The sequence below is a fragment of the Taeniopygia guttata genome, chromosome 9 (genome assembly GCF_048771995.1).
Source record: "Taeniopygia guttata chromosome 9, bTaeGut7.mat, whole genome shotgun sequence".
Taxonomy (NCBI): Eukaryota; Metazoa; Chordata; class Aves; order Passeriformes; family Estrildidae; genus Taeniopygia; species Taeniopygia guttata.
In genome coordinates this window covers 13,825,451-13,848,582 of record NC_133034.1, presented here as the reverse complement: position 1 = coordinate 13,848,582, position 23,132 = coordinate 13,825,451, and the positions used below count along the sequence as shown (strand labels likewise).

Sequence of the window (23,132 nt, the reverse complement as noted above, 5' to 3'; positions counted from 1 at the left end):
ACATTCAGACACATTCACTCTTACACACTCTTACAAACACACATTCACACTTTTGGTTGTCAAGGATCTGCCCTGCCTCATACTCCTTGTGTCAAGCCACAAAATCCACAAAGTCTCTGTTTTACCTCCTTGTTCTTTTCCCCTGAAGGAAAACAACCTTGTAAATTCTTGTGGCTCTTGGGAGAGGTGGGAGGTGGGTACAGCCTTCCCTGGTGGTGTAGCTGCTTTTCATACTTCCCCCAGCCTCAGCAGAGTGGGTCTGTACTGCACAGTGCCCGGAGTGACAACTGCAGTATGTCCCTTCTTGGGCTGGAGGAGTTCACCTGGATACTTCCTTGCAGTATTTCACAGCACATTTAGACACAGCTAAGCAGGTACAGCTCCTTTGGCTCTGTGGGGTAGGTATCTTGCTCTGGTTCCAAGCTTGGCTGTTCATTTTGAAACATTGTTAGAGTTCCCATGAAATTGCTTCCAGCTGCTTTCACAAAGCCTAAATATTGCCAGAGTCCCATATAATGTTCCTTTTCTGCCAGATTGTGGCCTCCTATAGAGAGGTCTTCAAAGACCAGTTTCAACAAAATCAAATTATTTTGGAATATAATTACCTCTCACCCCTTTAAATTTCATAGTGTTCTAAAGAGTTTCCTGTAAATAGATCCCACTCTTTAAAGGAGCCATGCCTTTCTGCAGTGCTGGTGGGAGCCAGCCCTCACCAGGCTCCCCTGCATTAGCAATTCTTGGACAGACAGTGCCTAAGTAGCTTGTTATGTGATAAAACGTCACATTTCTTCTCCCCAGCACTGCTTGTGCTGATATTCAGCTCCTGCAGGAAACCATATGGCTTCCAGAGTCCTACCCACATACCTGGACGTGCCTACGCAGTCCATGAGTCACAGTCACTGTTTGGATGCCCCTTGAGTCATCTGAAAATCTGTGAAATTTCCATGTCTCTTTTCCATGCAATCTCTTAAGAACTTTAGACAGTTATGTATAAGGATTTACATATGTATCTTTTTTTTTTCTGTTCTGTTTTTAGTTTCATGGGTGGTAATACACTGGCACTTCTTATTTTGAAGGAAATTGAATCTTGATGAGAGCAGAGCACTGGCTGCAGCTGTCTGGGGATGGGACTGAACTGAAAAAGTTGAGAGAAGGGCTTTGGGGGCAGGAAGTCCAACACACTTGGGCTGCCACCCTTTCATTCTGCTCTGACAGGGCCATACCTGATGACTGCTGACCCTTGGTGTGTTTCTGTGTCCAAAGGCAGCTGCAGTGCTGCCTTCAGTGGGATGTGAGTACTCTGGGGCCCCTGACAAGACTGCAGCGCTGAGGAATGGCACAGATGGAGCACACTTGGGTCTCCCAGGGTGTTCTGGGGACTGACCCAGGGCAGCAGGGCTTGGGGTAGATGTCTGCCTTTATGCTCCTTCAGCTCCTCAGCTGCAGGGACTCCAGCCTCAGACAAGTCTATCTGCCCTTTATCAATCTCATGACAAGATAATTTTGCTCCCTCAGGACAGCACAGGTGATGTGTAAACTTTGCCTGTTGCTTTTGCTGACAAAAGTAAAGACAGTTTTTTCTCTTTCCTCTATGATGGGCCAATACTGAAGATGCATTATAGCACAAATTAAAACCAGCAGCCCCAAGGTTTGCTGCAGCAGCATGGGATGATGTAACCAGCCTGCCTGAAACTGCTACTTTTGCAGCTGTAGGCCAAATGCAGGCAGTGTTGGGTGTTTAACAGAATAATCTCACAAGCAGTTGAAGGGGAAGGAATGTGTAGATTGACTGTTCTGCCATGGAGTGTGTGAGCTGACTGTTTGCACTAAAAACATCTATGTCTCCTCATAGGCATTCTGCAACCAAATGGTGATTCTGTGGCCTTACAGAGCAAGAAAAATTGTCAGAGGGTATGTATGAGTGTTTTGTACAGCTGGAAGCAGCAGTCTGAGTCTTGAGAGAACTTCTTGTTGTAATTTAGCTTAGTAAAATTGCCACTAATGTTAATTAGAGCAAACAATCAGGCTGCTTCACCCTCTGTGAGAGACTGTGCTGCTTTATTCACCCACCCCAAAATGCTGCTCAGTACAGGCAGGGATGTTCCTGTTTCTGTACCTGTGAGAAGCATGTGTGACCTGGAAAGCTGCGAACAAAAGCACTGCTAATTTATACCCCTCCCACCCTTCATTCTGACTGGTACTGTTTAAAAAAATTCACTCACAGATTAACAAAAGAACCCCATGATATTTTTAAAATGGGGTAGTCAACCTGGATAACTTGCTGTATGGTGTTTAGTCAAACAATACTGGTAAAATGAGTTTTAACACTATTTCAGTGAGCTACAAGGTATATATAGTGGTATAAAGTGCATACAGCATATACACATCTGTATGTATGCAAAATGGATGAAGTATGTTCCATAGAAATAGATCAGGAATGTGAAGAGCAGAGCTAAAGGAGCATGAGAGGACAGGAGAGCTTGTAGAGAAGGTTTCACTGAAAGCTACTTCAGTGCAGAGGGTTCTGGGGGGGTGAACCCCTGACACAGCACTGCTGTGAGCTGTTCTGCCTGCAGATGGAAACTCGCCACTGAATAGGCAGCTGCTTGAAATACTGGCAGCAGTGTGCTAGCTAATAAGAGGAGGAATAAGAAGTTGAATAAGTAGAGACAAAATTTCCTATCTGAATGTATGCTTTTGCACACACAAGAGAAATGAGCTGAGTGGCTGGTTTTGGGAAGGTTTGTTCTGCAAAGGCTGCTGGAGGGATCAGTATAACAGATCCAAGCCCATGTAATGTACTCCTCAGTGAGAAGAATAAGGTTTAGGGGTTGTTTCTGGCAGAGTCTGGTTACTGCTTACAGCAAAAGGAATTCTCTGGTGGGTGTCTGTGTCCCAGGAAGCCTCTGGCAGCTCCCGAGGGCCCTGCTGCCCTGCCAGCCCCGGGGCCAGCTCAGTGTCAGCAGCACATCACACTACCTGCAGCCCTGCCCCAGCTGCTCCCTGCCTCAGGGCGCTTCTGAAGCTGCCTCTTGTTCAGCCGAGAGCTTAACTGGTCTTGGCTATTTAGGGGAGCTTGGTCTTCAGCTGAGCCTCTCAGTAACTCCGAGGGAATGGTGGTGTCTCCTTACAGTTTTCCAGGATGAGGCCACCAGGAGCAGTGAGCTTGAGATAGAAATGATAAGGCTGGACACTCTGGGTCCCTGCTGGCTTGTGGTATTCCATCTATAGACTAGCAGGGACTCATTTGCACTTCCCAAATGCCTCCTCATCTTTCCTTCTGGTGGTGTTCCTCAAATGGTCTGTGGATCTCTGTAGGATGGACCACTTTTGTAAATTTTTTGTATGATAAAAGTGCACTAAGAAACCAAACCTATTGTTTCATGACCTTAGAGATGACTCCCCAGCTCTGCACAGATATTGAAAAGATTTTAGGGGTTTGTAAAATAAAAACCAGTGTTCTGCTTTCAATATATATCAGAGCTGAAACTGTCATGGACCAAGGCTGATGATTTCACTCTGACTGTGGAGTGATTTCTCTGGCTTTAGCAGAGATGCTTTTGTGAGGCATTGGACTCTGGCTGCCTGGGCCTGAAGTCTGCTTTCCCCTGCAGCCACCAGCAATGAAATGGAGTTGGTCCATGTGTGAGGTGGTAAAATCTGCAGGGGAGTGTTATGTTTTCCACATTCACAAAAGTACATGTACTTTCCACCCATCCAAAGAGTTTACAGAAATTACCTGCTGCAAAATTAGAAAAAGCAGCAAGTGTTTGTATTGTGTGGAAAAGTTAAACTTACTGGGGGCTAGACCAAATGGTGAGGGCTGAGGGTTGGATGTCCTCCTGTCCCCTCCCTGGTGTGGCTGCAGCCAGCAGGGTGCTGGGGAGTCGGGGCAGTGAGGAGCAGGGGAGCAGCAGGACTGAATTCTTCCTGAGTAACTGCAGAAACTCCAAGGAGTTCACCTAAGGAATCAAGTAAGAGCTGAGGTTGCTTTATACCCATGCAACATTGCTTTGATGCTTTCAGTTCTGTGGGCCTATACATAAAACAAACACAATGGGTATCTAGCAGCTAATTCTAGCCACAGATATAAAAATTAGCACACCTCAGTTGCTAATTCCTTGAAGGTATGGGCTGCTTCTGATGTAAATATGAGCATTTGGCTTGCTCTGCAGAGACTAGCCACAAAATTTTCATTTTTAGTTACATTTAGCTGAAGCAGACAAAAATAAAATCTGCAGAGGCACAGATGCATCAGAAATTCACTGGAACTACACTGAAGTTGCACCCTGCATAAATAGCCTTAGCAAACAATAATTAACACAGCCAGCATGTTTCCTTGTATTGTTAAAGAGAGTAGAATCAGAGATAATCCCTTCTGAATTGTAATGTAATGCCATACATAATGATAAGGTTTTCTTTCTTTGACTGCTAGTTTTGTTTTCCATGATGAAATGCCTTCAGAGATTTTAAATGAACTGTTTGCAGTGAAACTGGATGCTTCCTCCAGCATGTAATAATCATAACCAAATGAGATTTTAATTAATAATTGAATAAATCCTTAGTGAGTTTTTGAAATAGAAGGCATGCGCTACATCTGCATGATGCCAGATCTGTGAGAATACTGAGCTGTTTCTGATTAGGAAGCTGAGAAGTCACCCTTGAATCCAGACCAATGATGGTGGACTGAGTCCTTCTCTTAAGCCTACTCTTAGGGCACAGGCCTGGAATTTCTCATCTGTCCTAAAGCAGAAATGTAAATTCAGTGCAGCTTTGGTGAGCAGAATACTATTTTTTGTCAGTAGCTGTTTCTGTTTCATCCTTGATAAGAATAAATATAAAGCAGTAAAAAAACCAAACCCAAAGCTATCAGAGGCTTTATCCTGTCCCCTCCCTTTCACCTTGGAGGAGCTCATCTAGTGTTTTGCTATGTTAGAGATGTCCTCAGCAATCAGAATAGTCCTCAGGACCCCTGACTTTCAACTTCAGTCTTGAAGCTGCACACAGACCAAAACCACCTACCAGAGGACACCAGAAATGTCAAGAATAAAGGCCCAGGAGAAACTCTTAATGAAAATGAGTGTGCTGGAATGAAGCAAACCCAAAATTTAAATAGTTGTATACTGTTTTCCTTCAGTATAGAGCAATTTCAACATAGATGCAGCCCAAATCTGGTTGTGAAGTTTACTTTTCTATTTAAATACATGATCCAGTCTGTGAGTACCTGAGGTGAAAGGCACCAAGCCTCCAGGAGATGGAAAGAACACCAAGTGCTCAGAGAGGAACATTTCAATGTGTTCACTCTATAGTGATGTGTGACTGCGTCAAGTCCCACCTTGAAACCAGCTCAATTACTTGTCTTCACTTTTCTAGTTGGAAGCAGCCCCAAACCTCACTGCTCTTGTCCCAGGAAGCTTTCTGGGGACCTTTGTTCTTTTTTGTTCAATAGCCTTACTGACCTGAAGGTACCCTGTGAGGCTGTCCACTCTGGAATTCTCAGATTTCCTGCTCTGCCACCTTCTAGTGCAAATTCACCTTAGCTGAACACAGATGGCCATGATTATGTGAAACTCTAGGTGAGATCTCACTAACTTTTTTTTTGTGAGGACCATCAGTACAGCCCTGATCTGCTGTAAATCTCATTCCTGAGGCCCCTGTCAATTATCTTTGCCTTTCATGGCCTTAGTAAGGGCTCACTTTGTTGACTCTTTTTGTTGACTGTTTTTGTTTCTTGGCTCTCTCTTCTGCCTGCTATGACTTTGATCTCTACACTATTCCAACTTCACAGTGGTTTTTTTTGCTGTAGCTTTTCAAGTCATCGCATGCTTCTTCTATAAGCTTGTCTCTGTGAAGTATAAAATATATGCTGGTGAAAGAAAAAGGAAAATATTTTACCTCTAAATCTTAATCCACATAATCTCTGCATCCATTTAAAGAAACTTCACTGATTTCAGCATTAAGCAAATATATAAATACAAACCATTCCAGGACAGAGGTCTGCACACCATGAAGTTAATGTTTTATTTGGCCATGTTTCCAAATTATCAGGAAAATGGGACAAGACTTGCAAGCATACACCTGTCTTCCAGCTTTTCTTGTCCTTATGAGTCAGTCTTGGTATCGGACAAACTCGTTACTCAACGCTCTCTGCTGTTGCAGTAGTGCAGTTCTGAGAAGGAGTGTGGTACAGCCTCTGGTGATATCACTTTTTGCCTTGCAAAAGTCACAGTTGTGCATAGTGGAAGATTTTTTTCTCCCAGTAATAAAAATCTGAAAATAAGGAATGTTGATGGATTGCTTCCAGAAATGCTGTATTTTGAGGACAAAAAGCAAAGAAAAGGAATAAAAGGACTGGAATACACTAGTAAATTGCCTTACAGTACATGTTGTCTCTGAGTGTACATGTTTGATTATTGCAGCCAGCTTCCCTGTAGCTTTCTGGAGCATCTAGCTGAGCCCTTAGACCCATCTGGAGAAGTTAGCTGTCCATACAGCTTTGCCAGCAGCAGCAGAACACTTAGTGTATCCAGAAGTAGTTCTGATTCTGGGAATCTAGTGTAAGCTTTTTGGGAACTTACAACCAGCAAATGTTAAAATTTTCATTGACCTCAGCTTGCAACAGTATTTGATTAAAAAATTGGGGCAAGATAAGTGATATAGAAGCAACAAAGCTTAAATGAGTTATCTATTGCAGAGGATTTACTGAAAGGACAAACAAGAATCTGCTTGTGAGTCAGTAACAGGACTTTGAACTCTGATAACTTCTTTTAGAGTCAGTAAGAGTAGGCACGGAGTGCCTACTTTTTCACTTTTGAGAAAAAAGGGCAGATTTACAAATATTTTCTTCACCTAAACACATATCAAAATATATCAGAAAATCTGTGTAGACCCTGCAGGATTTGAGTACCACTGAATGCTCACTCCTGGAGTGAGTGAAGGGCAGGATCCATTAACTGTGGGCAATTCCTGCAGCCCCTAGGTCCTCTTTATCAGTAGATCCCTGCAAGCTGTACAGTTTCCCAGGTTTCTTCACTGTTCCAGCTCTGCAGTTTTTCATTGTTCACTGGAGGACTCACCCCTCAGCTTCAGTCACTGGCAGCCTCTCCCTTTAATTATTCATAAAATTCTAAACAAGACTCAATTTTTTTCTTGAATTTTCCAGCTGCATTCCATTTTAACACCACTCTTTTCCTTCACATATCTGTGGTTCATACTTGCTTTTATCCTCCCAAATCATCTACACAAACAAAAACCATTAAAGGGAAGGTGTGCCTGATAATTCAATTACCTGCTCACTACCAGTGAGCCAGGAGGACCAATTTATGCTGACTTGAGTAAATCCTCCTCTCAAGTGATCTCTGCAGAAAACTTCCACAATCTCAAGGAGCAGGGCAGGAAATGGGAAGCCTGGGCCCTGTGTACCCATAGCCCAGCTTGCAGCCAGTAACAGGCAGAATGCTACAGATGGAGCCACAATTTGTGAAGGGCAAGCCAGCAGTCTGCTGGTTGTGCTCCTGCTAGTCACCCTCAGAAACTTATTTCTCCAGTTATTGGGTGAGCTCAAATGTAGGTGTTAGCACAGGAAGAAGGAATTTTAAACAAATTTAGCTGTCTGTTATTCCAGGAGAGAGGGGTTACTATAAGAGCTCCACACACTCAGTGTATTTCTGCAATGTTCAGAAATACTCAGTGTTTGGTGTGAAGTAGAACGTCTTAATACATTGCGACAAAACAGTTTATTTGGAGAGTGACTTTTAACTTTGAAACACATATGATTTTGACTCCAATAAAAATCACTGCCAGACTCCCTTTCTATTTTTCCCACTCACCTAATCTAAGTGGTACATGTGTCTGTAATCCCAAGATACAAAGACTTTTTCTCTTTTCAGGTGCACAAATGATGGACAATGTGGTGATAGCAAAGCACGTATCTCTCACCCTTGTGCAAGAGGCACAAGGCTGGGCACAGTCCCATGTTTCCTGCTACAAACACTGCATTGTTTGGGGTGGCAAAACAAAAGTGTCTTGATGTGATATGCTGTGATGTCATTTTGCTGGGCTGCAGGATCGCGTGGTTCAGGCACACCAGTTTGTATTCCAGGGTGCTGAAAATCAGCAGAGTAAACTGAGCTATGGTTAGCAGCTCTGTTTCAAGGCATGCTGGGGTCTGTGCCACAGAGATAAAGAAGAAGCACTTCCATGATATTTACTCCATTTCCATAGAGTGGGAGTGGTTTCTGCCCTTTCTGGGAGAAGGTGCCACTTTACATAGCCTGTGTCTGAATCCCACAGTGAGGTTTCATAGCCCTTTCTTGTGCTTTGTCTGGAGTGCCTGGCTATTTTGGGGGCATCTGTTACATTTTCATAGGATGTGAGGAGTTAATTTATTTTTAGTAGATGTTGTTTTAATTGGGTAAAGTGATCATACAAAAATCCACAAATTTACTTTCTAAACACTATCCTTAACATTTGGTCAGGCAAACCCCACAGCAACTGCTGCCTTCCTTCCAGGAAAACACTTCTCAAGGGCCTCTAACATGCTCTTTGAAGGTTTATTTCTTGCATCAGGTTTTCACACAGACAAAGTCACTTCATACAACACACCAACCTCTCTGCTTAATTTGACTAGGAAAGTTAAAATAGGCAGGTTATATAAGGATGTTTATCTTTACATCAGGAAGTCAACTAAGAAGCTGTTAAGCTGATATTATATAACACAGCCCTGATTATAGAAAGTGTGGAGGAAGATGGTCTAGGTTTATGCATGTTATATTGGCAGTAATTGTTAACAATTATAATTAATATTGTTTTGTATGCTTTTGTTTTTGATGTTTTGCAGCCTTCCAGAAGATGTTGGAGCATTAGCAGCCAGGCACTGAATTTTAATTGTTTATAAAAATTGTAATTGCACTCTTCTATACATTGAGTACATATATTTATATAAAACATTCTAAATAAGGAAATAGAAGTCTCATATTTCTTATAATGCTCTAGTTCCTGAGGTTGCTGGAATAGTAAAACTCACTCAATGGATAAATCTTATTACGAGAGCAAAAGAAAGACTATTTTGCTGTATACATATGGCACACAATCCCTAATTGAACAAGAGGTCAAACAACATCAGCACCCACAAATTGCACAATGACAGGGAAAATAAATAGTCTTTTAGACAAAAAGAAGTCCAGTTTTCTCTTACTCTCCCTGTAAACAGGAGCATGTTTATCTACTAGGCATGCCCAGCTGGACTCTCTAATGCTAAGAATAAAGACATCCTTGTGTTCTGATGGAGATCGAATTAACCCAAGACAAGTTTCAGTTATGAGGACAAACTGGATATACAGTTCTCAAATGAAAATTATGAAGATTGTGTTACTGGGGAAACTGACTTGTCTGTATTAAAAAAAAAAAATAAAATTAAATAAGCAGAGATGTGTAAGATGATCCCATAAGAATTCCATTGAGTAGGCTTAATTAAATTTGCTGAACTGTGATTTTTTAAAATAAAACTTTGGTTTTAACAACTGAAGATCCCATGTAACAGGCAGCAACTTATTTTACCCATGAGAGTGAAGATGATAGACAAAAGTGAGCTGATATTTCAATTATTAGCAGTACCTATGACAGGCACTTGGCTCTTAGGGTTGTGTGACAGAGTAACTGCAGACTGTATTGGAAAATGTATCTTTAGTCTTTAGTGGCCTCATGAAAATTTTCCATATATAATAGCTTTTGCAGGGAAAAAAGGACATGTTACCATTCCATGTTGTCATTCAAGTAGAATGCTTCTACAAGAAGTTATTTGCATCTCTTATAATCAACAAAATTACAGATGATAATGAAAAGGTGCTCTTCTGAAAAGACAGCTCCTGGAAGGTAAGGCTCTGGCACACGATCCAAACTTATCAGACATCAGAGAATCCAGATGAGTGGAGGCATAATGAACAAGCTAACTTCACTCAGGCTTCGTTCCTTGTTAAGCAGGGAAAATGAGGCTTCATTAGTTTCATTGCTTCCCCAGTTAGCTGTGAAGCATTGCACTGAGTTTGCAGGGGAGTGAAAGCTTTTCTGCCGCTGTCAGAGATCCTTTCATGAGCATCAACTCCCAGTTCTGAATGAATAAGACAAATCATCCACTTTGTATGGTGACTTTGGACACTTAATCTGACAATGAAGAGAGCACCAGTTTTATTGTTCTTGTGTTTTCTTTCATTAGTAAGCCCCACATAAAAAAGTCTTGAGCTTTACTCTTTATTCTTCAACAGTCAGCATTTCTTTTTACTAAAATTAATACTATAATTATAGTATTCTAGAAATATTCCACCTTATACAACAGTGTCCATCTTTAATTATGAACAGATGTACCTGTATTTATTTAATCTAGTCTACCTTCTGTTGTAATGGAATTTGTCTCAGCTTGTAACTACTGTATTTTTTTGGCCATACTAATAACTGTTAATTCTTGACATGTGATGATGTCTGCCATCATTTTTTTCTTGGTGTTCTTGTGTTGATTGACATTGTGTGTGAATCTAGGGAATGGTTTTTGAAGTCTCCTGTTCTGAGTTCATTATACCTCTCCAGTTACTGTGTGGGACATCATCTGCAGCACATCCACTGCCACTGCCAGTTTGAGAAGTCCACATTGTCAGGTGGCTCCAGTGGGACTTAGGGGTTCACCAGGTAGCTGGCATGAAGTCAAACCCCCCATGTCCTGCTTCCCTGCCTGTGGCCAAAGTGTGACTACCTCAAAACATAAGAAGCCTGACAGCATTTTTGTTCCTTGTAGTGTGGTGCCAGCTGACCAGGTGATGTTTCTAAAAGCAGAAAGAGCCATTTTTAAAGTGGCAGCTGGACTGCTTTGAGGAGTAGGAGCTGGTGTAGGATCAGGTACAAATCTGTGGCAGAGCTCACTACTGTGATCACTTGCCAGAGCAGGCAGCTGCCAACAAGTTCTGGCATAGTTTCTCAAAGAGGGAAAACATCATCTCTGTTTCACTATAGTTTATGAAACTGGGGTTATTAGGCTCTGACACGGGGCTGCTTTTCCCCACCATGTACAAATGGCATGGGCTAGGATCAGGTGGCTGTTACAGAAGGTTTTCCAGGGAAAAAGCTTGTGCTGTGCTGGCCTCCTTGCTGCCAAAAGCTGCCTGGTTCTGTATCACACATCCCTCCTAAGCAGTATGTGTGCTGCAACAAGCTGCCTGTCCCCGCCAGAGGCCATCCCAGCAGAACATCCCAGGCACGCTCCTGGCAGCAGCTGCAAAAGGGATTTTAAAGGGAAATCTGAGGGCAGTGGGAAAAGGCCACTGGTCACATCCTCAGATGCATCTGAGGACTAAAGTGACAATGGGCTGCTGCTTTGTGTAATTGTCCTGGAGTTCCTACGCCAAGGGTAATTTTGGAGCATAGCCAGGGCGTGTTAAACATAATGCTGACTTCTATACTGACCACATCAGTCACAATTTAGAGTACAAGCTTTTCTGTATGCTGCCTGTAGTGGTTTGACTTAAATGATATTGTTCAAGTTGTGGCACAAATGATGCTCTGGTTCACACTCAGTTTTCCCCTCCTCCAAGGGAACTACACAATTTCCTGGAAGCTGGAGCCTGTAGAAGATGATGTGTAACACAGGACAATTTTGCAACACTGGCTCTAGTTGTAATGTTGCTAGCAAAAAAGTAATCTGCCATTCATGGGATATTTTCTATATGTGCTGGAATTTGAAGCCCACTTTTCATACTGAAGTTTAATACTGTGTTTCTGGTTCAACTGCTTTCAATCAGCAAATACACTCCTAGAACAGAAACAGAAGTGCCGGGAAGCAACATCATTCTCTGAGGTACAATAAAGCTCACCTAATTGCTTCCTGACTTGCTGATCCATCATCCTGACCCCCTCTTTGATGTTTTCTTTCTTTTTTTTTTTTTTCCTAGAGTATTAGTAACAAGTGAGAAATGTTGTCTCAGGGTGTTATATATGGGATTATTTCGCTATCCCCAGCACAGTGACCGTATGTAATGGGATTATCTCTTGTTTAAAATAAAAAAAGACTTGGAAACATCAAATACTGTGTATGAAAAAATAGTTTCTTTATAGTGGTTCCTTTATAGTAAAAAAAGGGGTTTTTTTTTGTAATAATGCATTTTTGTCAGTCAGCAAAACCAACCAAAATGCTGCAGATGTCTCCTTTCTGCTAGCTAAATTTAGATTGTTCTTCCTCTCCTTCTGTATATATATTCTTCTGACATCAAGAGGGCTATTGCCCCTTTACAGCGCATTTATTGCTGTTGTAAACACTGAAAACTGATGAGGCCAGATGATGGAGGCTTCTGCCAATGTCTCTTCTTAGCCTGCTTTCATTTCAAAATACCTGAACTGGTACCAGCTGGTGCCAAAATTCTGAGATATGAAAATACAACAAGAAAGGAAGAAAATGGGCAATTGTGTGTCAGCACTAAATGTATGTTCTGCTTGCTTCAATGAGATGTGTGAACACTTTCACAGTACATAGCTATGGGAGCAGGAGAAACTCCTGGCACAAATCAAAGAACAAAACATAGGACTGTTGGGGAGGGAAAAGAGAGAGGCCTTTTCTAGATCTAGGTTAGATCTGTCATGGTGTAAGTTTCCTTAAGATTAGGTGTTTGCCAAAGTGAAGTCTGGATCTGACTTTTAGACTTCAAATTTACGAGAGTTGCCCAGGAGGCTCTTTTTAGGTTCTTTGGGTAAGTTCTTGAACATTTTCAGTTGTGCTTAAATCCAAGAAGTGTAAATGGAAATGTGAGCTTGGATGAAAAACCAAAAAAAACCCCAACCGAACAAAAAAAACCCAAACAAAAAACATCTGCAGTATTTGCCTTGAACTTTCAAGTCTCTTTCTGCCTCTCATACATGTATACCTACAGGGTTTGAAGTGTATCAGATCAGGGGCTGTGGCTGACTGTCCATCTCATTGAGAGAGAAGTTAACATTCCCTCTTAGAACAAGGGATGCCCCTACATCCACCAGCTTTAATATACATTTCCTTTTAGTGGATATATAGAATACGCTGCAAAGACCATTTAGCTCACATGTTTCTGTCCAAGGCGCCTATTTCTATGCTCTGTTACCTCTTTGCCATCTTACAAGAAAACAAGATGTTTTGCCTTTGAAGGTAACTTATTACCATTTCCATGCCACTTTTGATAAAGTAACTATCATGATTCCAACCAGTCCCTGATGTCAGCCTATACAGCCCATTTCTTAAACTTTTCTGGAAGCAAGGCTTTTCATGTTTTCTCCTGTGATGTCCTCTGTTAACTGAGGCAAAGCTATTTCTTTATCTTTCTTCGAGTCCTTCCTCCTCATGCTGGTGTTCCAGGACGACAGAGGGAAAAAGCCCGCAGCTCCAGGCGGGTGGCAGTGCTCTGTGTATTACTGACTGTGGGGTTCGGTGAGGTCAGCGCGGTCTCTCAGCCCTCCTGCCTGCCCCACGCCCTGCGAAAGGCGGCCCCGGGCTCCCGGCAGCCGGGCACGGCTCTACCTGCGCTTCCTCACGGCAGGAGCCGCTCCGTGCCCGGCACTCCCACGGCACCGTGGCGGTGCTTTGGTGCGAGTTGCCCGCACACTCCCGCACTCCCGGGACAGGCGGTCCCGCAGGTACCCGGCGCACACCTGGAGCGCTCCCGCCCTCCCGCAGCCCACGCCGGGCACCACCGCCGGGGACGGCGGCGGCGATGTGCTGCGGGGGCGCTCGGAGCGGGTTCGGCCGGGGCCGGTTGGCACTGCGCTCCCGGTGCCGGTGCCGGTGCCGGGCGCGGCGCGGCGGGGCGGGGCGGGGCGGGGCGGGGCGGCCCCTTTAAGGCGGGGAGCGCTCACCTGCCTCCTCCCCCCCCGCTCCAAGGTGCCGGCCCCGCGCCGGGCCCTGATTGGGCGCCCGCCGGGCCCGGTCACGTGGGGGGGGTGCGCTCCCCCAGCCTCCAGGCCGCCATTTTGGCTGGAAAGTTTGGAATTTCCGAGCGGTGCGGGCGGGAGGCGGCGGGAGCGCCCCGGCCCCGTCCGTCCCGGCCCCGGCCCGCCGCGCCGCCTGCCCCGCGCTGTCCCGCCCGGCCCGGCCCGGCCCGGCCCGGCTCGCCCCGCGTCGCGCCGAGGCGCCGCGGCGGCGCCGGCGGGAGCCCCGCGCGGAGCCGCTCGCTCGCCGGGCGGCGGGGCCGGTCAGGCGGGGCGGCCGCCGCCCCCCCCCGCGCCCGGCCGGCAGGGGGCGCCGCCCCCCGCGCCGCCCCGGGCCGCGCTCCGAGCGCGCGCGGCGGAGCCCCGGGGCAGCCCCGGGCGGGACAGCGCGGGGCGCGATGCCCGTCCGCAAGCAAGGTGAGCTCCGCACGCCGGGCCGCGGCCGCCGGAGCCGCCGGCTGGCGGGACGGGCGGGGGGCGGCTGCCGGGAGCCGCGGGGCTGCGGGCGTTGCGAGCGCGCCGAGGGCACCGTCCCGCCCGCGCTCTCCCGGCTGCGAACAAAGGAGCTCCGGGCTGGGCCGGGGCGGTCCCGGCAGCCGGGGCTTGTTGCATCCCCGGGGCTCCTGCCCGGTGCGCCCCGGACAGCCGTGTGCCTGCTCTCCGCTTGCAGATACCCAGCGAGCCCTGCGCCTCCTGGAGGAATACCGCTCCAAGCTGAGCCAGGCGGAGGATCGGCAGCTGCGGAACTCCATCGAGCGTGTCATCAGCATCTTCCAAAGTAACCTTTTCCAGGCTTTGATAGGTAAAGGTTGGCTTCTTTCAGTTCGTGCGCAAGCCGGTCGGTTCTTGCTGATGCTGTCGCTTGTGTTGTTAAGAGCAAAAGGTGTTTTACCCGTAAGTTAGAAGCCATGTGCTTGTCGTTGTGTTTTTGTTTTGCATAGTAACACACGTGTTGTTACAGATCAACAGTTCACTTGTTACACGTACTTTCTTTATTTGAGGCTTTTAACTGGTCTAAACTGCTTAAAACTTTGAAATAGTTCTTAATTCTGTGACATGTTGTCCTAGATTTATTGAGATTGTTTTGCCAGGCATCTTTGTTCACCTGATAAATTTCTAAGGAGGGTGGGGTTTTTTTTCTGTATGTATGTAACAGGTTAGTGAATGAATTGAAATGTTTTTAGTCTCAGGAAGCTGCAATTCCTGTTGAAGAGTCTCTAAAAACATCACAAAGTGTATAACTGAAGTGCAAATTTAACCTAAAGTAAATGAGAGGAAACCTCTAATGCTTCAGGGAGTACTAGAGTCTTCTCTTTTGTTGCATAATAAAGTATAGAGAAAGCACTTTTAAATCTCAGTTTACAGTCCTTATAGTGCTTGACTTGATATGTTCCCATAAGTTCTTAGAAGTCGCATGTAATTTTGAATTTTCTGCCGGTCTGTTTGAAAAAAAAAAAAAAAAAAGCCCTGAACATAAATAGAACTTGCAGAATCCTGTCTTTATTTGGAAACTTCTGCAGAGAAACAATGAGAAGTGGTTTCTTCTTGATTGATTGTCACTATCTTTATGATAGTCAATGTTAGCTTACCCTCAAGAATAAAAGTTGTTCTGTATCCTTGTCTTTTAATAGTAACCACTGTCTGAATCGGTGGGACTAATGGCAAACATTGTAGCTATATTTGTTACTTGACTTACTACGTGTTACTGTGCTAGGGTGCACATCTTCCTTCACAGGGCTGCAGCTTCTTCCAACCTGTGTTCTGGTGAAAGCACAGGGACAGGAAAAGCATAAACATGCATTGCTGCTGAATGCTTTCTTCTGGAGTGTTTATTTTATCTTGTGTAGATTTTCAGAAGAGTGCGGTTGTGATGGTTTTTTTCCTTAACATGTAGTTTCCTGTAGGGTAGTTGTGAAAATAGGTCACTTAAAAGACTTTTCCTTATAGGAACTCTGCGTTTCTCTTCACTACACAGTCAATGCTAATCAACTCCATGATGAAGAGTTAACATAATCCTTGTGGGACCATGTGAACGGATTCACTCTTTGGCAGATCAGAATGTTGAAATCTCGTGTCAAATATTTAATGTACAGCAGCAGCACTTTTTATTTTCACCCAGAAAACTTCAGTGTTGACTGCCCATTTTTCTTCTTCTGGGTGTGTGTATGTATGAAGGTTTTTTATTTTAAAACTCTTCAAGGTCCATGCAGTACTCTTGTTTTCTCCCCTTCATTGAAAAGATACCAATCTGTTAGCCTTAGATATTCAAATTGCAAGATGTATTTTTTTCCCCCCCACATATAAATCTTCATTGTTTATAATTCTACACCTAGTAGTAGTAGTGGACTTGAAAGAGCAGGCAGCCTCATGTCTGCAGGAGCAGAAAGGAGGAATGGGCTGTTGCCTGGGTGGGCTGTGTCACCTGTTTTCTGGAATTGTAAGAAGCTGCACATTGCAACCACAGGACCCCCGTTCTTGTTGAGTTCATCTGTGCATGCACAGCATGTGCTTCTTGGGCATGTTGCATTAACTTTGCATTTCCTGGGTCACTGTATGGTAGTTTATTAGATTGCATACATATGTTCCCAAACCATCTGACAGAAGGATGGTACTTGTCAAGCAATTTATGCTGTCAACTTGGGTCTTTTCCTTTAACCTGCTACTTTCTGTGCAAATGTCAGGGGAGTTCTTGTTCCTGGCAGGCTGCTCCTGGCTGTTGTTTTCCTGGAAGCCCCTTCTTTTATGGTGTGATTACTGCATGATGGGGGTAAAAAAGAGTGGGGAGACTTGCTGGAAAGGCTGTGATCTGGAGGATGGCTCAGTTACTGGGAAGACCTTGAGCTGGCTCCTTCCTGTCCTGTTTCCATGAAGATCTGGGAGCAGGCTGGATGAAATGTTCAGTTGTGCTGGGGGTTAGGCTTACCTGGAATTCTCTGTTGGTTATTGCTTTATGGTTCAATTTGAGGTGTACATTTTATAGAAGTTGTGATGTGCTCCCAACTGAAATAGCCAAGTGATGTTCTCAATGAGGCTCAACTATACTGAGTTATTGCTCTTGTAGATCCTTCTTCCAGAAAGTGTGCTACTTTTAGTTTCTGGTTTGGGTGTTTTTTATTTTTTTTTTAAATAGAACAACTCTAAAAAAAATCCCCACCAAACTTCATCCATTTAGTTTCTGCTTTTTCTGCCAAGTTACTTCACTATATCCAAGACTTGTTTGCCCATAGTAGGTAGGTTTGTGAAGGTTGTAGTTGGGATCTGCTTTCATCTTCATGCATCTTTTTTAGTATAATTTTTGACTTGGCAATCAAATACTGTTCTTTCAGGCAATAAATAGCATTATGCACAGAAATACATCTTTGTGTTTATAATGGAGGAAATTAAATATTCCTGAAAACTACATATTTTAACAGTGTTTCATGTTTTTAGATATTAAAAGGTTTTAGAAATTGAAAGGGTGTTTTTTGTAACGTCCATTTGGATACTGAAGAATAAAAAAATTTTCATTCTAACCTTTTTTATATTATTCTTTTCTTTTAGTCCTCTCAATAACGTTTTAGTTTAGCAATCTACAAGCTTGACCTTGTTCTTGAATTATAGCTTAAAATGGTTTGAATTAGACCAGTAACCAACCAGAGTGAACAGCCCGTACACTGGCTCGACATTGCAAGTGTTACATTTTAAGTGATGTAACTCTAAGAACTTTGAATCTGTAACAAAAGTTGTAACCACATGTGACCTCTTTAAAGCAGCCTCTGAAAAAGCCCATTTTTATATTTTGTCTTCCCTAATGTGGTATTTTCCATTGCTTCAACCAGCTATGTGTAATAATGTCTGAGACTTTAATTAAATTAATAGCAAGGGCCTGTAATTAAAATCAACTTGAGAATTGTGTCAATTTTAAGTCAATTTCCTTTTGTAAAGGCTCAAAAATGTGTGGTGTCTTTTCTAGTTTTTGATTTCTTGTTTTCAGTTAAAACAGCTTGTTCCCAATATTCTGATCATTGGTGAGCCAAATTATGAAGAGACCAAAGGAAAATATCCATATACAGAACCATGGGGTAGACTTATTTCACTTTGGTAAGGTGTTTAATATTTTTCTTCAAATACTGAGATAATGATTCTGCAGGTGAGTTCTGTTCTCTGCTTAAGTAGTCTTTTACCTTTTCAGAAGCTACAGGTTCTTGAAAAAGTACAGATATATTTTTCTTTTTGAAAATATAGGAAGAAAAACACTTGCATGCAAAAGTAACACTTCTGACATAAAAACATATGAAACAGACTTCTGTTTATACACATAATATTCTTGTTTAATTAAGATCTGCTTTTAATGTGTGTCATGTTGAGGTTTACCATATTAAAATAAACTTCTAAAATTAAAAATATTACAGCTATAGCTAGAGACATAAGGTAGTTTGCTACTTCAGAAGCATTAATTTTCCTGACAAGAACTAGCTCCATGTGCACTGGCGCCAGAAAAAGAGAATTCTAGGAGAGTCTCTACATATGCTGGTAATGCACTTGGCTGTGCTACCCTTCTTGCCTAAAGTAGGGTGGTTCTATGTATCTATCTATCATTTTGTAGCTATGCATATACAGACTTTTTGGTAAAAAATGGCAAATCTGACTAAGGAAGGTTCAATGTGTTGAATTTTATTGTGTAAGCAGTCTCATTTGTTTCACTTAGAGGTTTTTTTGCATGAAGACCTGCCTTGAAAATTGTGCTTATGCATTGGCTCTTCCTAGTACTAAACATCCAGTGTAGGCAATTTAAATTAAAAAAATGTAGTTGTTTCAGTAATCCTTACTAAACCAAAGAACAGCTTCTCCCAGTAAACATGAAGGTACTTTTAACCAGAGTTTGGATGAGCCTTATTAATTGAACAAAACATATTACAAATGCTGTTAATACATTTTTACACCTCAGAAATACACCTCACCTTTCTCTGAAAATTTTGAAACAAGTCGATGATTCCATGAAATAAGCTCTTCGTTCAGGTTTCTCAGCAGTGTGATTCAGACTGAAAATTCCAGGAATATAAAACTCAGTCTGCAGACTTCTCATCTGTGTCCACATTGGCTTTCTGAACTAAACTAGGAAAACAACCCTAGATTTTAGACTGAAGTAGATTGGATTGGGTCAACGCTCCTCAAAGTCAGTCCACTTTGGAGTGGACTGACCACATTCCTGCTACCTGGCATGTGGTCTCAGCGCAGCTATGTGTGGCAGCTCTGCAGCTCTTCTTGCTCCCTCCTCACTAAGCCACCTTGGGAATATTTTCTATACTTTCTGGCTAACTGGAAATCAAACACAGTTACACACAAGTTCCTCTTCTGAACTGAAACCAAAAGTACTTGCTCTTGGGGAAACCTCAGTTAGAACTTTTATTTCAGCAGTATGTTAATAGAGCACGTGCCATGATGGCACAGCTAACTCTGCCAGTCGGCTCTGGCCTTCCCATTTTCCAAGGTTACTGAAGCCTTTCAGACGCTGCTAAATAGGATTTACATCAAGAATGCAGAAATTATAGACAGTAAGTTGAGGATCGTATTATAGTCAGTGAATATTGCTGCGATTTATTATTATGTTTTTATTAGAGCAAGGTTTAGGGACAATTGGATCTTTTGTGACTTTGGATAGTACTGAAATTGTTGCAGGTACTAAATAGGTTATTTTCACATTAAAATCTTATCCTTGCTTCATTTTTGTGACTTTTTCTCCAGATTGCAGCTTCTGTGATACAACATCTTTACTCATTTTTGTGAGGCTGAAGCATCCATGCAGTATAATCCTTGCAATTTGAGGTGTTCATTGACTTCTGGACAAATTTTCTAAGGCTTATACTATGGTTATGCTTGCTTTGGTCTCCTTTGAATACACAGAAGTTGGTCAGTTTTACAGAAATTCGACTTAGGGTTGTGTTTACAAAGGTTGTTAAGTTCTTGATTATTTTCATCCAGCTGGAGGGAAGATAAATATTTTAGTTGGTGTCCAGATGACTGGAATGTTAGTTCAGCCATTGTTAGTATGTTTCTGCTGTGCAGTTTGTCTGAATGTCCCAGTCTTTGGAAGAACTTCATGTCTTACTCTTTAAGGAACTTAATAAGTGAAATAGTCTCATTGCTCCTCTCTTTTTTTTTTTTTTTTTAAGAATTACTTACTGTTTTGTATGTAGTGCAGTTTGATAGCTAGCTTGCTTTTTAAAGTGTTTTCCACCCTGTATTGCATGTGTGTGTGTGACAGGGCAATGTACTGAATTTTTGGGATTAGGTGTTGCTTTTGGTAGCCTAAAATAGCAAGTAAGTAGTAAGTTGAGCAGCTACTGGTATGCAGATAAATAGTATTGTGGCAAAAGTTTATCCTTGTGGTATTTCAGTGACTGTGTATTCAATGTTGAATAGCTGCACCGTAGAATATATCATTTGCAGTATTCTCTTCCCATGGTTACCATTGAAAAGATCTGCTAACAACAAAAAAACCTTGTCAATAAATCTGCTGTTCATCCAGGGGCTGAAAAGACAGTAGAAATTTTAAATCATTGGTGCAGTTTCCAGGTTCTGGGAAAGTTTGTCCTCTGGCCTGTCATTGCTTTATTTCCCATGTTCTTTCACCTCTTTTCCCTAGGTGTGCTACCTGCCTCCTCTCCTGCTTCTGTCTGTGTTCCTCATCATTTCCTTCAGTGCTGGAGACAGTGTAGAGGAAGGTGGAAAGCATGAGAGAGGATATTTGTCCTGACCTTAGTCCTGCTTCCATGGTGGTCCTAGCAGCAAGGGCAGAACATCCTTTTCAGCTCTGCAGCTGGAATGCCATGTGCCCCCTGTGCCTCTGCTTTGCTTGTGTTTTGAGACATGGAGCTTGTTTTGGTGCAGGGGGAAGGAATCTTCAAAGAAACTAAACTGTAGCAGCTGACTTGGAGTCTCCTGGCACAGATGGTTTCCTGAATTATAACTAGGCCAAATTTGCAAGATTGTTAAGAGACTGCAGAAGGTGTAGGGCTGACAGTAGAATAACCTCCTTAGCTTTGTGTTCTTTCCCCAAGTTAGGGGAGGCTCTAGAGCTCTTTGCTAAAGCTTTTATAGGAGTCTTGTCATGTGTGAGTATCTTCCCAGCCATGCCCTCAAAACAGCTGATTTATTTTGGCTTGAAATGAAAAAGTCAGCCTAAGACAGAGGACCAGCAAGGAGAGTGTGTGAGCAAACTGTAAAAGCACTGCAGCTTTAGATGGTTTTCAGAAACTTGTCTTAAAAAAAAAAAGAGACACACAAGTGTTAGTGCTGGAGGAGATGCTACTTTGTGACACATCCAGCCTTGTGTTGCCACCCCTGCCAAAAAATTACCTTGGAGCCTGAGCTTTCTGCAGATAGAAGAAACCAATGCTTGTGCTGTCTCATCTGAGCAAAGCTATGCACCTGTATGGAAGCTCAGCTTGGAGGGTTGAGCGATCTCATCCAAAAACTAGTTTGATTTTTTTGAATACATTTGTCTGCTGAGAAACATCATCAGTCCTGTATACTGACATTATCTAGGGGACATACTACAAATAAGGCTTAATAGTGAGTTTTTTGTTGCTGCTGAAAACAGTAGTAAATGCATCCCTTTAAGAAAAAAATACATTGTTGTAGTGGCTGCTGGTTTGCAACTGGTGTTGAGGTATTCGGGGAGGGTGGATAGCTGGGAGTTCATTTTTAGTTTGGATACTTGTTTGTTTGGGGGGGTTGGGAGGTTCTTGGGTTTGTTTTTTTTTTTTTTTTTTTTTGTTAGGCATAGGCTGATAACTAAGTGTGCATGAGGCAATATTTAATCAGAAAGTTTAGACAGCTGAATATTCTGTCGATTTTCATTTGTGTATGACAGTTTTTTGTACCTTAATTCTGGACATAGAAGACCCTGTGTGTTTCTGAATGAAAATTGGATAGAGACAATGTGAAGCACTTTTTAAGGAAAGACTGGATGTGACACGTGGTATAGCTGCCATGATGGTGTTAGGTCATAGATTGGACTCAATCTCAGAGTTCTTTTTACCAACCTAATTGATTCTGTGAAAATATGGTGAAGGAGGGATTAGTAAGCAAAGAGGAAAATATGAATGAGTAGTTTGGAAATTGTAAGTGGTCAGGCTGGTAAGGAATTGAATTTGAGTGTAAAAAGCAGCTAGAGGGATAAAAGCAAAGAATTAGACTAACTACCAATTAATGAGAACTGGAAGTGAGACATGGAAAAAACCCCTGGAATTTGAGGTAAGCGAAGAAATGTGTGCAGAAAGGGTGTTCAAAGGGTAGGACACAATTACTGAAGCTGATAAAAGAGCTGGGGATCAGTAGCTGGATGCTGCAGCTTGTGGCAAAGAATTTTGTGGAACAGAATCTGTAATGAGAAGGCTGCACCACGAGTTGCTCCTTAAATTTTTAGGAAGTCTTGATTGTGTGCAGCAGTTCTAATGAAGAAATAGATCCTCAAACAGCCAGCTCTGAAAGGGGCTTTACACGAGTTGTGATGAGGCTGTTTTTCACTTCTCATAGTACAAATGCAAACATTTATTTTTGATCAGCCACACACCATGACAACACAACCATTAAATACACAAAGAGAATGCTTACTTAACTGTGGTCATTGGCTTGGTAAATGGACATGAAGCTTTTCTTGGTCTTTGTACATCTTTGTTGATCACTAATTATGCACTTTTTGGATTGTGCTTTACTTGTATTAAATGGATATTCTTAGCTTGACATAGCAGATGAAGCAAGCATGCATGATTGAGCTTTCCTTGGAGTTAGTAGGAGTTGCTTTATGACTGAAGAATGAAAGTCTGTAGTGTTGGCAGACTCTTTTGCCTGTTCTGACAGTGATCATGATTCTGTTTTGTCTATATATTCGTTATGTTGGGCTTTAAGAATTTGGCAGATACCATTTATCTCAAATTGTGCTGAACTGAAATAGCATGCTGACCTTTGTTTTTGTTCTAGTAGTTTTAAGACTTAAGTTTTTCAAACGCTTTGGGTGCTTTGGCAGGAAGCCCTAAGAAATAAAGCTGTTTTTCTCTCCCCTCCTTGATTTAGAGAAGTACTTCATTTATAATGGGGTGGCACCTTTTCCTGGACAACACACCGGTAGTCAAGTTCTTAACAAACCTGTTTTTTTTTCCAAATGTGGGTAACATAAACAAAACCAGGCATTTGCATGTGCTCCCTTTAGATGAGCA

The 23,132-nt window shown here is 42.7% G+C and overlaps 1 protein-coding gene and 1 long non-coding RNA gene across 12 annotated transcripts in view; both read left to right on the top strand.

Annotated features, from left to right (window-relative positions):
- The window catches only part of LOC121470442 (uncharacterized), a 38,529-nt gene extending 25,746 nt beyond the window's left edge, over positions 1 to 12,783 (top strand). Inside the window, exons 2-3 of the long non-coding RNA XR_012057437.1 lie at positions 1,853 to 1,911; positions 8,840 to 12,783. This is a non-coding gene — a long non-coding RNA (uncharacterized lncRNA). The remainder of the gene's footprint in view (positions 1 to 1,852; positions 1,912 to 8,839) is intronic.
- Positions 12,784 to 14,198: 1,415 nt separating this feature from the next.
- The window catches only part of DLG1 (discs large MAGUK scaffold protein 1), a 142,136-nt gene continuing 133,202 nt past the window's right edge, over positions 14,199 to 23,132 (top strand). For all 11 annotated transcript variants that reach the window (XM_041718157.2, XM_041718155.2, XM_041718153.2 and 8 more), the window contains exons 1-2: positions 14,199 to 14,349; positions 14,603 to 14,734. In XM_041718157.2, coding sequence (XP_041574091.1) covers positions 14,331 to 14,349; positions 14,603 to 14,734 — 151 coding nt within the window. In that variant the 5' untranslated portion in view covers positions 14,199 to 14,330. The remainder of the gene's footprint in view (positions 14,350 to 14,602; positions 14,735 to 23,132) is intronic.